Below are 16,471 nucleotides of genomic sequence, written 5' to 3'. Positions count from 1 at the left end.
TTGTAAGGAGGAGGATGATGGGGATAGGAAAGATAAGTTGGATCAGATTATAGTACAGTATAGTTGGATTAGAAACCAGATATGGAAAAATTGAAACTGCTCAAAGTGTACTATTTAAAAATTAATTACAGATGTGGTGGTGCAGTGGTTAGGTTTAAAGTGTGAATGAGATGAGATTGTTCTATTAGTGAATGCCACAATTAGCTTACATCAGTGTGCACCAGCACCAGGCAAGAGGTAATAAAGCAGAGATATTAAAGTTCACTGTCATGTTTGAAGAATCATCAGCCAAACTTATTCCTTTCCAGGTAAACTGACCTACAATGGACTCCTAAACTTTGGAAAGTTTGAGGATTTGACTTATGAGATATGGGAGTTCATTCCCTTCCTGCTGATGGGAGTAATGGGTGGACTGTTAGGAGCCCTCTATAACTTCATCAACTTTAAGCTAACGCAATTAAGGATGAGGTAAGTGTATTGGTGGAGCTTGAGTTGGAGATGGGGTAGAATGTGGGATCTTGTCATGGATGATATATAGAGAAGACAGTCTGATGTTGAGGGATAAAATTGAGTATTATGTGATTAAGAATGTGAATAGAGAAAGAAGCAAGGATAGACATTATTGTCATCATTAATAATTATTTTGAAAGGAAAGGTGTGTGTTATATAGGTTAGTCTCTTGTTGCTTTTAGTTTGCCAAGCAGAATGGTTATGAACTTGAAAGGCACCAGTGGAGACAAGTTGTAATCCTATTGGAGGAAGCCTCTGGAGGGAGTGAGGAGTCTGATGTGTAGATGAGTAAAGAGAAATTATGTTGAAGGCTGATGCTTGGACAGGAATGTGGCCAAGTGGTGATAGATAGAGAAAAGGGGAAGTGAGAGGATTATGGATAGAGAGAAAATGATTGAGTGATGATAGGTGAAATTAATGTAGGAAGTGAGTCTTAGTTCCTTCTCTCTTACCCATATTTCATTGAGCAATATTTGTAAGATTTTTTTTTGAAAGGTGGACTGTTAGTATACAGATTCAGTTATTTTAGATAATTTTCTTTTATTTTTACTTACATATGGTAGTGAGACACTGACAAATTAAGAGAATGAGATTGTGACAGGAAAAATGTGATGTAGTCATTGTAGTGGAAGAGCATTACTCCAGACATTATTTGCAGCATTTAATGTTTGTACCACAGAATTAGGAACAGCAGGGATATTCTGAGTAAAGGTGGTGAATGCTGGTGAGGATGTGATTTAGGATGCAGGGATGAGTGAGGGATGTGGCTCTATGTCAACCTTGTCTATCTTGCCTTTTACATATTTTGTGATATCACCTCAGTATTTGTACTCGTAATATTCTTGCTGATGAATCTTTATGTAAACATGATCAGCTTCATTGGTAGCCTCTATTAGCTCCATTTCTAGCCTCATTAGTTTTATATTTATTCTTTGCTTGCTTACTTGTTTCATAATGTGTATCAATTTTTGTTTAAAGTTCTTATTTAGAGCATGACGTTTTTAGAAATGCCTGATCTAGTGAAATAAAAGCCAGTACTAGGACCTTCATGAAACTAACAGATACATCACACTTCTTCTTCTTCTTCTTCTGTATTATCATTATCCCATTTCTATATGGGGGACTGTTTTTTGACAAGTCTCCTCCATCTAACAGATACATCACACGACCATGGCAAAAAGTGGCAGAGGCTATATTGGTGGCAAGTACTACAGCTAGTGTTGCATTCCTTATGATCTATGGGTTGCATGACTGTCGGAAAATAGAAGATGAGGCCAGTAGAAGTGACCGTTACCCTATACAGGTGAGAGAGAGAGAGATGAGTGATTATTGGTCATCTATCTGCTTATAATTTCTCCAGAAAATGGGACATGTAAGATCACCAGGGAAATCTCATTGCAAAGGCAAACAAGGTCTTGACTGTTCTCAGTGCCATTCTTATCTTCAAATATGTATGTAAACTTCATGATGATTGTAAAGAAGTCCCCAGATAAGAGTACTGCACATTTTTACAGCTGTTCATGTGTAAATGGCTTGGAATTATTAAAAAAAAAAAAATGAGAGATTAATGGTACCAGCTTGATTGTAATGGAGATAAATATTTGGGGAATGTGTATGGAGTTTTTCTCACACACTGTCCAAGGGCACAAAAAAAAAAGAAAAAATGAGACCAACCAATATTCTTCTTCCAAAAGACAACTATTGAAAGATAATTAAAATAAGTACCAATTTAATATTGAAGTCTTCATAATCCTATTTTGAAATGGTTGAAGTAGAGTAGTTTCAGAGTTTTTAATTTTCTACTCTTGAGTGACCACTTACCATATATGGCAAAAGAAAGTTGTACAAAAGCATTATATAACTGTTATAACTGTTGCTGTTTTCACCAGATGTACTGCAATGATGGTGAAGAAAGTGCCGTTGCTGCTATTTGGTTCCAGACACCAGAGAAGAGTGTGCGTTCCCTCTTTCATGACCCATCTAGTAAGTTGTGGAGAAGGAATAGGCATGACAGAATGTTTCCTTCAGATCATTGTGATAGTTTTGAGTTTAGTAATTGAGAAATTTCTCTTTTGTAAACTGCTCTTGTTCCTTTAATTCCATGTCTTTCTTATTTTTTTCCTTTTTTCAGAATCATTTGAATGGCTCACCCTCAGTGTTTTCTTTGGATGCTACTTCCTCTTGGCCTGTTGGACCTATGGCCTTGGCATTCCATCTGGCCTCTTCATCCCCACTTTACTATGTGGGGCTGCCTGGGGCCGTCTCACTGGCAAGCTGATGACGCTCCTCTTTCCTGGACAGGTTAGTTAGTATGACTTCCTAAGGTGTAATTCTGATTCAATTATATTGTGGGTTTGATCTTGTCTCACCTTAAGAATAATAGGATCAAAATAGTATATACATATTGTATTTGCTGGTAGATAAGACAATATTTTTTTGAGGAATGCAAATATCACCCGGTGTCCAGTGTGGCCATATTATTGAATGAGAGGTTGAGCACAGAGTGCAGAACAGCCCCATTGTGTACGGCTATGGTGATCTGGCTGTGGATGATCTATGTTGAACATTAGTCCATGCAGCAAAGCTGTTCATAATAATCACAGTAATGTACAATATCAAAAAGAATAAGCTGATGCTTATGTGCAGTGGTATTACCGAATGAGAAATCGGTTACAAAATGTAGAACTGCTCACACAAGGACCACACTTGCACTGCACCTGCACTGTGTTGTGGTGATGGTTAAGTTGGTTAATTACTGGTGTGCCCATAAAGAAGTATAACTGTGAAAAATTATTGTAAACTGGTGTATGCAGACCACACCAGATTGTCACCATCTGATTAGATCTTCAGGTGTGTGCTAGCAATGCCCACACTCATTTTTTTGGTGCACCAATAACAAATTATCTTTTCCTTGCAAATGCTAAATCACTTCTGTTACTACTTGATCAAGAACTTATAAACAATTTTCTCTAAGGAGATCTGTAAAAAGATCACCAAGATGAAGGTAGAAACTTCCCACTTCTTGCAGAAGACTACATACATAAATGTTTTATTTATTTATTTATTTATTTTTTTTATGTAGGAAGGACACTGGCCAAGGGCAACAAAAATCCAATAAAAAAAAAAAAAGATGCCCACTGAAATGCCAGTCCCATAAAAGGCTCAAAGCAGTAGTAAAAAATTGATGAATATGTGTCTTGAAACCTCCCTCTTGAAGGAATTCAAGTCATAGGAAGGTGAAAATTCAGAAGCAGGCAGGGAGTTCCAGAGTTTACCAGAGAAAGGGATGAATGATTGAGAATACTGGTTAACTCTTGCGTTAGAAGAAAGTCTTGTGCAGCGAGGCCGCGGGAAGAGGGGAGGCATGCAGTTAGCAAGATCAGAAGAGCAGTTAGCATGAAAATATCGGTAGAAGATAGCTAGAGATGCAACATTGCAGCAGTGAGAGAGAGGCTGAAGACAGTCAGTTAGAGGAGAGGAGTTGATGAGACGAAAAGCTTTTGATTCCACCCTGTTTAGAAGAGCAGTATGAGTGGAACCCCCCCAGACATGTGAAGCATACTCCATACATGGACGGATAAGGCATTTGTACAGAGTTAGCAGCTTGGGGGGTTAGAAAAACTGGCGGAGATGTCTCAGAACACCTAACTTCATAGAAGCTGTTTTAGCTAGAGATGAGATGTGAAGTTTCCAGTTCAGATTATAAGTAAAGGACAGACCGAGGATGTTCAGTATAGAAGAGGGGGACAGGTGAATGTCATTGAAAAAGAGGGGATAGTTGTCTGGAAGGTTGTGTCGAGTTGATAGATGGAGGAATTGAGTTTTTGAGGCACTGAACAATACCAAGTTTGCTCTGCCCCAATCAGAAATTTTAGAAAGATCAGAAGTCAGGCGTTCTGTGGCTTATCTGCGTGAAATGTTTACCTCCTGAAGGGTTGGACATCTATGAAAAGACGTGGAAAAGTGCAGGGTGGTATCATCAGCGTAGGAGTGGATAAGACAAGAAGTTTAGTTTAGAAGATCATTAATGAATAATAAGAAGAGAGTGGGTGACAGGACAGAACTCTGAGGAACACCACTGTTAATAGATTTAGGAGAAGAACAGTGACCGTCTACCACAGCAGCAATAGAACGGTCAGAAAGGAAACTTGAAATGAAGTTACAGAGAGAAGGATAGAAGCCGTAGGAGGGTAGTTTGGAAATCAAAGCTTTGTGCCAGACTCTATCAAAAGCTTTTGATATGTCCAAGTCAACAGCAAAAGTTTCACTAAAATCTCTAAAAGAGAATGACCAAGACTCAGTAAGGAAAGCCAGAAGATCACCAGTAGAGCGGCCTTGATGGAACCTGTATTGGCGATCAGATAGAAGGTTGTGAAGTGATAAATGTTTAAGAATCTTCCTGTTGAGGATAGATTCAAAAACTTTAGATAGGCAGGAAATTAAAGCAATAGGATGGTAGTTTGAGGGATTAGAATGGTCACTCTTTTTAGGAACAGGTTGAATGTAGGCAAACTTTCAGCAAGAAGGAAAGGTAGATGTTGACAGACAGAGCTGAAAGAGTTTGACTAGGCAAGGTGCAAGCACGGAGGCACAGTTTTGGAGAACAATAGGGGGGACCCCATCAGGTCCGTAAGCCTTCTGAGGGTTTAGGTCAGCGAGGGCATGGAAAACATCATTGTGAAGAATTTTAATACGTGGCATGAAGTAGTCAGAGGGTGGAGGAGAGGGAGGAACAAGCCCAGAATTGTCCAAGGTAGAGTTTTTAGCAAAGGTTTGAGCAAAGAGTTCAGCTTTAGAAATAGATGTGATAGCAGTGGTGCCATCTGGTTGAAATAAAGGAGGGAAAGAAGAAGAAGCAAAGTTATTGGAGATATTTTTGGCTAGATGCCAGAAGTCATGAGGTGAGTTAGATCTTGAAAGGTTTTGACACTTTCTGTTAATGAAGGAGTTTTTGGCTAGTTGGAGAACAGACTTGGCATGGTTCTGGGCAGAAATATAAAGTGCATGAGATTCTGGTGATGGAAGGCTTAAGTACCTTCTGTGGGTCACCTCTCTATCATGTATAGCACGAGAACAAGCTGTGTTAAACCAAGGTTTAGAAGGTTTACAATGAGAAAAAGAGTGAAGAATGTACGCCTCCATGCCAGACACTATCACCTGTTATGTGCTCAGCACACAAAAACGGGTCTCTGACACGGAAGCATTAGTCATTCCAAGGAAAATCAGCATAATACCTCCTCAAGTCTCCCCAACTAGCAGAGGCAAAAATGCCAGAGGCACCTTCGCTTAGCGGGATCCTGAGAAGGGATTGGAGCAATAGGACAAGATACAGATATGAGATTGTGATCGGAGGAGCCCAATGGAGAAGAAAGGGTGACAGCATAAGCAGAAGGATTAGAGGTCAGGAAAAGGTCAAGAATGTTGGGCGTATCTCCAAGATGGTCAGGAATACGAGTAGGGTGTTGCACCAATTGCTCTAGGTCGTGGAGGATAGCAAAGTTGAAGGCTAGTTCACCAGGATCGTCAGTGAAGGGAGAGGAAAGCCAAAGCTGGTGGTGAACATTGAAGTCTCCAAGAATGGAGATCTCTGCAAAAGGGAAGAGGATCAGAATGTGCTCCACTTTTTTAAGTTAAGTATTCAAAGAATTTCTTATAGTCAGAGGAGTTAGGTGAAAGGTATACAGCACAGATAAATTTAGTTTGAGAGTGACTCTGTGGTCGTAGCCAGATGGTGGAAAACTCAGAAGATTCAAGAGCGTGGGCACGAGAGCAGGTTAAGTCATTGCGCACATAAATGCAGCATCCAGCTTCGGGTCAAAAATGAGGATAGAGAAAGTAGGAGGGGATAGAAAAGGGGCTACTGTCAGTTGCCTCAGACACCTGAGTTTCAGTGAGGAAAAGAAGATGAGGTTTAGAAGAGGAGAGGTGGTGTTCTACAGATTGAAAATTAGATCTTAGACCATGAATGTTGCAGAAGTTAATGAAGAAAAAGTTGAGGGGGGTGTCAGGACATGTAGGGTTGTTGACAGAAAGGCAGTCCGACCTGGGGACATTTATGGTCCCCTACCCAGATGGGGACTCCGAGGCTGGTGTAGGAGTTGCCATGATGATTTAAAAATTTTTGAGTGAAGGGTGTGTGTGTGTTATTAGGTGCTTGTAGTTTTGTGTGGAGGAAGAGAGTTGTCTTTAGAGGGCAGGCTGTGACTGCTCCCTTGTGTTGTAAGACACAAAGGGAAACGTTCAGTGAGGTCACAGCTGGGTTTAATGATAAGTTCACAGCACCTCCTGAACAGTGCTTTAGACCTCACTGGGAGTAATTATCGTTTCGGCAGGTGTCTACTGCCTCCTCCTTAAATTCATAAGCACTAATTTATAGGACATTTTGGGCATGGTGCTACAAAACATAACAACAGATGTGTGTTTTGCATTCGGTTAGTATCAAAATTCTGGCACACACACACACACACACACACACACACACACACACACACACACACACACACACACACACACACACACACACACACACACACACACACACACATACACACACACACACACACACACACACACACACACACACACACAGGTGTGTCGTATTTGCAACTGCATCTTGTACTGCAGCAATTATAGTAATTTTAAAAGAACTGCCAATAGTTCTAATAGCATTTTGCTTTGCTAGAAGTACTTTAAGCTGCTTTCCTAAAATTTACTTCATGTTTACTTCATATTTATCTTTATGCAGTGATGTAGAAGATACTCCATCACAGGCTGGACAGCGATGATTTAGAATGTGTTGATATTCCAATATCACATGAAGAATGTTTCCTTGGGCAAGCGTCTGGTTCATGGCAGCAGAAATTGTAAAAAATAAAAATACTATGTTTACTTTCTAATTTCATGTTTTTTTATTAGTGCTCAATGAGCAGTGTTAGTGAGCAAATTTAGTATTGATGATAAGCCAGGAATGAACTATTCCTAAAAGAATACATGTATTTCAATCAACACTATATCAAACAAATGCTTATAGAGAATGAGGCCCTGTTCTGTTATTGCAGAGTTGGTTGAATGAGGGGAAGTATGCACTTGTAGGAGCTGGTGCCATGCTTGGTGGTGTTGTACGCATGACCATCAGCCTGACAGTCATTCTGATGGAGTGTGTTGGGAATATCACCTTTGGTCTGCCTCTTATGATTGTCTTGATGGTAGCCAAATGGGTTGGAGACTTCTTCAATGAAGTAAGTAAATGGAGAATAAGGCTTCTCAATCACTTTCATCCCCTGTCAGTCTGTGAATTGTTATGAAAATTTGGAAGGAAGAAAGTGTGTGTGTGTGTGTGTGTGTGTGTGTGTTTACCTAGTTGTGAGATACAGAATAAGAGCCATACTAGGCTTGTGTTGTCGTGTGTGTGTGTGTGTGTGTGTGTGTGTGTGTGTGTGTGTGTGTGTGTGTGTGTGTGTGTGTGTGTGTATTTTCCTACTTGTATTTACTTAGTTGTATTGTACAGGGCAAGAGCCAAAGCCCATTTTGTGCTGTCTCCGTAACGATATTTATACAGTTTCTTTTTAAACATGTGTACACTGTTTGCCACACCTCTTCCTTCAAATCATTCCGGATTTCAATAGTTCAGTATAGGAAGCTCTATTTCTTTATGTCTCTCTCAAACGTCCACTCTTCTTTATTTTCTTCCCATGCCCACCTTGTCCGTTTCTCTCCCTCCTCTATCTGTGGCATCGTAATTTCTGTCTATTCTTTTTATATTGTTTACTAATTTGTACATTGTTATCAGTTCTCCTCTTTCTCTTCTCTCTTGTAGTGTTGGTAATCCCATCTCTTCAAGTCTTTCTTCACAGTTTAAGTCTTTCAATTCTGGTATCATCTTTGTCATTATCCTCTGATTTCTTTCCAGTTTCTGTATATCTTTGTGTGTGTGTGTGTGTGTGTGTGTGTGTGTGTGTGTGTGTGTGTGTGTGTGTGTGTGTGTGTGCTTACATAATAAATCTAAAACTATCCGAGCTTAGGTGGTGAGAAGAAAAGTGCCTTGCTTTTCAGGTTTTTAGCCCCTTTGTGATTTAACAGACTTAGCCCAAGGTCCTTTTAATGTTAGAAACATTTTTGAAAGTACTGTTACAGAATAACTGCCAGTTGCATGTTCTGCATGCTTCCTTGGCTCTCAGACTGAAATCCTTTTAGCACCATTTTTAGCTTGGGGGAACAGCCTGGAATCATGAGCAGCCATGTCTTGAGAGGAGGGATTTGGTGCATACCAAAAAAGTCCTGGATGAGGGCATTATCTTTTAGCCAATAATGTGTTTGTATGCATTATCATTTATTTTCTTTTGCAGGGTTTGTATGACATACACATCCAGATGCAAGGGGTTCCTATCATGGCATGGGATGCTCCCCCTCTCTCAAATAACATATATGCTAGTGAGGTGAGTTTTAGCAGTCATGGTTGGGACAAGTATATAAAAGACTGCAAAATTATGAGGTTACATTTATCAAGGTCTTCTTCATGCCTGCATTTTGACAATTTTCTTTTGAGAAGGATGGTAGTCACTCCTCCTGCCTAATCTTTACTTATGGCTTTACACACACACCTTTACTTCATTTATCCTACTCACCCACTTTTCCTCTCAATTACTGTAATATTTTCTATCATGTTATAGGTGTATCTATATCATCAATCATTGTAATTAGTAATGAAAGCCATATGCTGAGATAGTATGGACAAAATGAAAGAATAGAGGATGGCTGGTGAAGATAGTAAGATAAGTGTGGGGGATGTGAACTTGTAAGGTAGACCATGTAAGGGATGGATAGATTGTGTAAAAGAGGTCTTAAAGAGAAGAGGACTGACAGTGGAGCATAATAGAATGATTATGTGTGACAAGTGAGAATGGAGAGCAGTTGTAAATGTGTGAGGAATGATATGGTCCTGTGACCTCTGAGGGAGGCACCACACATCGATAGTTTCACACAGGTGTGGAGTAATAAGGTGTAGTGGGGAGGATACTTGCTATGAAGGAACCTTGTTCCAGACTAAACTGTCCAAGGTGTGCAATTGATCCTTGTAAAATGAAGGCAGGAGTACCTTCTCTTCTCTGTCAGGACCCAAGGAACTGAGAGCAGTGTGAATGAGTGTGAATGTGGAAATTGTTTGCCTTATCTTGGCTAACTCCTGTTTTGATGGAACAGCCATGGTAATATGCATGTATATATATATATATATATGCCTCTTTTGCTCTTTATTTACCTGAGTAATATCTATCTCATTGTATTTTTATAAGATTGATTCAAGCTTGTAATGTAATTATAATGATGAGGTCTGAAGTGAGAGGGACAAAGATTAAGTATAGTGAAAGAAAAGTCAAAGTAATTAGTGTACTGTAAAATAGAAAATAATTAAAAAAATAAATTTGTCATCACACATGCATCATGCAATTAAATGTTCTGTGAGGTTTCCATCAATTTTTTCCTCCCAGGTGTTAACTTGATGCAGTGAACATGGACTGCACCTTCTTGTGGGACTTCTAGATCAGCTTAGTGTGCAGTGACTGTAGTTTGGATATTGTTAAGTACAGTGTAGGATAAATCCTCTATAATATAACACAGGCAGGCAGGTAGATAAGCTGGTGGAAAAGCTTCCATCCATTTCTGGGTATGACTCTTTTCACTTTAAAAGTACCATATCCAAAGTTCTAAAGTAATTTTTCTTACACTGCTTCGTTTTTTACAGGTTTTGAATCGTCCTGTTACAACCTTACGTACTGTGGAGAAGGTTAGCCGTATTGTTGAAATCCTGAAATCCTGCACATATAATGGCTTCCCTGTTGTGGATTCAATTCCTACAGAGGAGGAGGCAAGAAACTTCAAATCGTATGGAACCTTGCGGGGGCTGATACTTCGCTCTCAGTTGACTGTGCTGCTAAAACATAAAGTAAGTAATAAACTTGGCCATGGAGTGTAGTTAGAATTGGCTGTAAAGGAAATGCATTAAGATAAGGAATATTATTAGAAGTTGAGGGATAGTGTTAGTAGTAATTGCAATTATGGTAATAGTAGTAATGTTAATGATAATATCAACATACCTAATCTTCATTCCAAACAGGTATTCAATGAGAATGCTCATGTGTGGGAAAGCAGCAAGGTTGACATCCGCCTGTTTCGCCTGTCTTATCCACGCTACTTCACACTCCAGGAAGTGGACCTCACTGAAGAGGATCTAGAATGCACGATTGACCTTCGACCATTCCACAATCCCTCCCCTTATTCTGTAGTATCTTGCACTCCTCTGCCACGCATGTTCAATCTCTTTCGTGCCTTAGGGTTACGCCATTTGGTTGTGGTGAATGACTCCAGAGAGGTTGTGGGTATGGTAACCCGAAAAGATTTAGTCAAGTATAGGGTATGGAAACATAGAGGCCAGATGGGGTTGGAAGAGTTAGTTATATACGATAATGTTGCCTAGTGTGTGTGTGTGTGTGTGTGTGTGTGTGTGTGTGTGTGTGTGTGTGTGTGTGTGTGTGTGTGTGTGTGCATTTCTCTCTCTCTCTCTCTCTCTCTCTCTCTCTCTCTCTCTCTCTCTCTCTCTCTCTCTCTCTCTCTCTCTCTCTCTCTCTGTCTCTCAGCTTTTACTGGTGGAAATGGTATCATTATAGTATCCACAGGCACACATACTTGAGCCTTTCTGTTGTTTTCCTCAGCTATTAATATCATGGCCAAACATTACAGATGAGAATGCAACTGGAAACTTACCTGACAGTATGGGTGTTATCTTGACTAAGCAACCTCTTTATGCTCTGGGTACTGTTGTGAGAAGTGGGAAGTATCATTGCTGTTTGACTGAGCTGTTATTGCTGTCCATTTTACTAGATATTGCTTTAGAATAATTTTTTATAATGATTCTTTTTACTACTACTATTATCACCACCACCACCACCACCACCACCATCACCACACTACTACTACTACTACTACTACTACTACTACTACTACTACTACTACTACTACTACTACTACTACTACTACTACTACTGCCATATGGTATCACTGGACCATGACAACTTAACACTATCTCCAAGTATGAAAGTTGTATTGTGTATTTCTGTATTGATATTTTTTTTATAATTTTGAGGAAGATTGTTAAGGAAGGATGAGCTGAATGTGTTAATAATAATAATAAGAAGAAGAATAATAAGAATAAGAATATTGGTGGAAATATGATTATATATTTTGTACAGCAATGATAGAAGGCATTTCATACTATAAGGAATATTTGTAATAGATAATTATTTTTTTATAGTTATTATCTTGATATATTATAATATTGTGTGTGTGTGTGTGTGTGTGTGTGTGTGTGTGGGTGTGTGTGTGTGTGTGTGTAAGCAAATCATGACAGGTTGTACGGTTAGGTTTTAAAAGAAAAGGATAAGAAAGAAATTTGTATCTGCCTTATATTTCTATCCATATTCACAGAAATATGAGTATGTGATGTAGGAGGCTTCTAGACAAGTATGGAAGCTCCTGAAGTTTTGTTTTTGTCATAGTAAAAAATCTGATGTTACAATTACTATAATGAATCTTCAAGAACGGGATAATTTTTTATTTATTTATTTATTTATTTTTTTCATACAAAAGGTACAATTAAGTAATAAAGATGACTTAGGAAAATTTTTAGTCAAGTAAATATTTCTGTTGGACATTAGTGATAGTGGCCAGTGAGATGATATGCCACTTGTAAAGGGAAAATGGTTGTCATTACATTTACAAGAGGAAAGCTACTTGAATTTGTATAATAGTTATTAAATGATTTCATATATTGGCTGTTCTTTGAAATGTCAAGCGATTCTTGACATTCATATATTTTATAAAATTTTCATTTAAGATACACTAATGAAAAGAACATCAAGCTTAAGAGAAATGTAGTTCATACATATTCCGTAAAAAAGAATAATCCTTTGCAAGATGCAAGGAAGAATTCAGGTATCAGTAATAACATATTCTCTCATTTCAGTGCTGGATCATTTAGTGTAAGTGCTAAGGAGGCTGCTGCTAGACTCTGTAGGCCAACAAACTGTCATAAGTGAAGGCTAGAATGGCCAGGCATGTATGGAGTCTTTCAGAATACTGACAGTTTCATTGATGATAAAGTGTAAAGCATTTGAAATTTATTTTGTTGCAGATGAGTCACGAGGCAAAACATGTGCATATTTTGTGAGGCTTTTGGTATCTTTTTGTGTGTGTGAGCTGCCTGATCTGCTCACATTTCCTCAGGGATGTTCACTTGTATTTGTTACCTGTGGAATTTTTAAGTAACTACAACTTTTAAATACTTGTCTTTTAAGTCCAGACGTATAGATGAGGCATGTAACAGTTCTGCCTGGGAGTATTTAATTCTTTCATCATAAACTTATAGTACATATGTAATATGTGCATTTGTTAAAGGTATGTCCAGTTATTGAGAATAGTCTCTTACAATTTCTTGGGTTTCTCAGCTTTGTACAGGCTTTTAATTTGATCTTCAGTTTCTTTTAAATCTTGCCATATTTTCTGTCATTTAAAAATTTGGGAAGTTCCTATGCCTTATCTTTTCTTTTCTCTTTAAGTGTTCATGTCTGGTATGAGTAATGATGATTGAGTCCATCCACCTAGTACATCATACACTTTATGAATCCATTCCTCAGACAGTCTTCCTGTGGCTCATTTCATATATAATAGAATTATGAATTCATGAAAATTAGCACAATACAGTTTTTAATATAAGTTGTCAGAGAAATTTATTTTAGTATAGTGACATGTCTCCTAATGGTTAAAGTTGGTATATTTTTTTTATATGAGATTACCTCCAAATATGGCAGGAACTCACTCATATATTAGAAAATATTATGTATTTGATGGCTGATGTCTTCATCTTGATATCAGCAACAGAAACAAATGCATTATTGATACAGAGAGAGAGAGAGAGAGAGAGAGAGAGAGAGAGAGAGAGAGAGAGAGAGAGAGAGAGAGAGAGAGAGAGAGAGAAATAGGAGGCAGAGAGAGAGAGAGAGAGAGAGAGAGAGAGAGAGAGAGAGAGAGAGAGAGCATTAACTTTTTATGGTGTACCACATGAATTGGCTTCAACTGAAAATACCTTGTTTTTTCTGCTACTTAAAAAACAATAAGTGCCAGACTAATGATATATTAATATTAAATATTAAATGATGATATATATATATATATATATATATATATATATATATATATATATATATATATATATATATATATATATATATATATATATATATATATATATATATATATATTATGCAAAATAAGAGGGAAAAAATAATATATAAATAATATGTAAGGAAGGATTTATCTTTAAGTGCAGCAGTGGTGGGTGACAGCCAAGAGTGGAAACCTGGCGTTTGTAGTGACTGCTCACCAATGATGGCTTTTTTCAAGTTTGATACAAATATGACAAAACAAAATAAAAGCACCTTAAAGAACTGAATATTTCATCATTGATTTTTGTTAGTTTATGGAAATTATGAATGACATTAGAAATAGATGCATTAAGAACAAAATGTTTTTATGTAAAATTTATTTTTTGTATTAGTGTCCCTATCCAAAAGGTGCTTATAAGAATGACAACCATTTTGACTCCCTAAGTCAAGAGTGATGTAATACTACATGTGTCAAATGGATCCATAGAATTAACATGGAACATTAATGGAAAGTTTGCTGAACTGTGACTGTTTGCTGAACTGGGACTGTACTGTCTGGTAGGAATAGAAGGCTAACAATTCTATTCTGTATGTATGTATAGTCCCTCAGGTGTGAGAGACTAACAGTTTTATATGTGTGTGTGTGTGTGTGTGTGTGTGTGTGTGTGTGTGTGTGTGTGTGTGTGTGTGTGTGTGTGTGTGTGTGTGTGTGTGTGTGTGTAAACAAGTGCTGCAAAAAAGACATCAAAAGGTTGTTAATATCATTATCATCTCTCTGCTAAAGGTTGATCTGTAATGTTTAGTGAAATCTGACAAACATGAGACATTCCTATGATATAAAGAGATATGTGAGTACAGTATTTGCTGTGGTAAGGATGGACAACCTTTGCACACACATTGGTATCAGGTCTTTTTTCCTGAATTATTTTATCCATAATTCACATAAAAATTATATATAATATAGAGTATGCTTTCATTAATTTTCAAATGGTTTTGGTATGTTAAATAGCTATGCATTACCAATATAACAAATTACTTTGAGTATTTGACTTCATGTGCATATTTTGATTATGGCTAAGATTTTGGTTTGTGTATAGAATTTTCTTGAGAGCATTACTACTGTATATATCTATAGAAACATTCTGGAAGAAGTGCATTTTTTTACATTTTGTCTTTCAGATTGTTAGGTTATTTTGCAAAGATCTGTGGAAATCTCTTTTCACTCATGAAAATAGTATTTTAATTTCATACATCCATTGCTACCTTAAGGAACTATTACTGTGATAAGTTTGCTGGGTAAATACTCTGGGAGTAGCTGGTCTTTTTGTGAAGATGTGATAAATGTGAGACTGAGACTAACAGCTGAAAATATGAAGCTGACAAGGTTGTGTCCTTTTTAGTGGTGGTTTGGGTGAAGGCCAGCTTGGTGAGGGGAGGAAATGATGAACATCTTCCAAGTCCTTGACTTCAAATGTTTATTGAAAGGAAAAAGTAAAAAGAAAAAAAAATTATATATCTACAAATGAAAAATTATGAATTTAGTCAAGGATTTTTTCACTCATAGTGTCATAAAGGTTCAATGAGATATTTTATAATTTCAAGTTATCACTTTTTATCAGAACTGTTGGTTGTTAATCTAGAAATAAGTTTTGATAAGTATAATATAAATAAATACCTAGAATAGAGGCCAATAATTTGTTTTGACTCATCACCTTATACTATTTCAAAGAAATTGGTTATGGTGGTTATAAATTCTTAATTCCTGTAAGTGCAGAAATATTTAACTTATGTAGAAGTTTAACATTACTAGCATAAATGAAGAGTGTAGGAAAAAGTGTGCTAGTTTTGATTTTGAAGAGCAAAAGCAATGTGCAGAGGTGATAGGGAGGTATAAAGGTAGGTATAAAGTTCATTAGTCAAACAATGAAGATATAGAAAAGATTAGAATGGAGCTTCTGTGAATGTTTGTGGAGAACTTTGTGTTAGGTAGTGAGAGCCAAGACAAAGTTGATATGGAGTAAGAGAGATGGAGCATATACGTAAGAGAGAATAGGAATGAAAGTAAACAGAAGCAATATAGAGTATTTGGGTGTAAATGAGTGATGTTCAGCAAACAGTGAGGCTGCAAAGTGTAGAGGTGGCAAAGATTGATGAATTTAAATCCTTGGAAGAGGCGCTTTTCCATCTCATCTCATTATCTTGAATATTTGGGATCAACTGTATTATGTGAATAGAGAGTGGAGATGAGAAGAGAGAATGCAGGCTAGTTGGAGTAGATGGACAATAGTGACACGAATGATTTGTAGTGGAAGGCTTTCTGCAGCGATAACAGAAAGTCTGAGATGCCACATTACATGGTGAGAGGAGACAGAGGTAACAAACTGTAGGTCATGTGTTTTCATAGGGAGTGATAAGAAAAAAAAAAAAAAAAAAATGGAAGAGAATATTTATTAGTTTTGGGGCAAAGCTAGAGAAGTAAGACTGAGGTACAGAGGTGTGTGTGTGTGTGTTGTTTTTTACCAAAGCCAAAAACTTTATTCAGAGCTATATTCATCTGGTAATAAGTTCCAGCATAAGAAGAAAAAAAACATGGAAAATGTGCTTTATTTAAGATTAAATTGAAGTACAACACTTATGTATTTCTAGGAATATTTTTACAAGCAATGGGATTTTTCAGTTGGAAGAAAAAGTAAAAGGTTTGCAAACTTTACAAGTTATCAACCATAGCTGTGCCCATGAGTTCTGAT

The 16,471-nt window shown here is 37.4% G+C and overlaps 1 protein-coding gene across 7 annotated transcripts in view; it reads left to right on the top strand.

The window, feature by feature from the left end:
* Nucleotides 1-15,412, top strand: part of LOC135100655 (H(+)/Cl(-) exchange transporter 7-like) — a 31,477-nt gene extending 16,065 nt beyond the window's left edge. For 6 of the 7 annotated variants that reach the window (XM_064003754.1, XM_064003751.1, XM_064003753.1 and 3 more), the window contains 8 exons: nucleotides 309-468; nucleotides 1,666-1,813; nucleotides 2,400-2,493; nucleotides 2,642-2,811; nucleotides 7,569-7,748; nucleotides 8,856-8,945; nucleotides 10,250-10,450; nucleotides 10,622-15,412. In XM_064003754.1, the coding sequence (XP_063859824.1) occupies nucleotides 309-468; nucleotides 1,666-1,813; nucleotides 2,400-2,493; nucleotides 2,642-2,811; nucleotides 7,569-7,748; nucleotides 8,856-8,945; nucleotides 10,250-10,450; nucleotides 10,622-10,981 (1,403 nt within the window). In that variant the 3' untranslated portion in view covers nucleotides 10,982-15,412. The remainder of the gene's footprint in view (nucleotides 1-308; nucleotides 469-1,665; nucleotides 1,814-2,399; nucleotides 2,494-2,641; nucleotides 2,812-7,568; nucleotides 7,749-8,855; nucleotides 8,946-10,249; nucleotides 10,451-10,621) is intronic. The other variant, XM_064003756.1, reaches the window with a different exon arrangement.
* Nucleotides 15,413-16,471: the final 1,059 nt, after the last annotated feature.

This window comes from Scylla paramamosain, chromosome 5 (genome assembly GCF_035594125.1).
Source record: "Scylla paramamosain isolate STU-SP2022 chromosome 5, ASM3559412v1, whole genome shotgun sequence".
Classification (NCBI taxonomy): Eukaryota; Metazoa; Arthropoda; class Malacostraca; order Decapoda; family Portunidae; genus Scylla; species Scylla paramamosain.
This window is presented reverse-complemented; position numbering and strand designations above follow the sequence as displayed.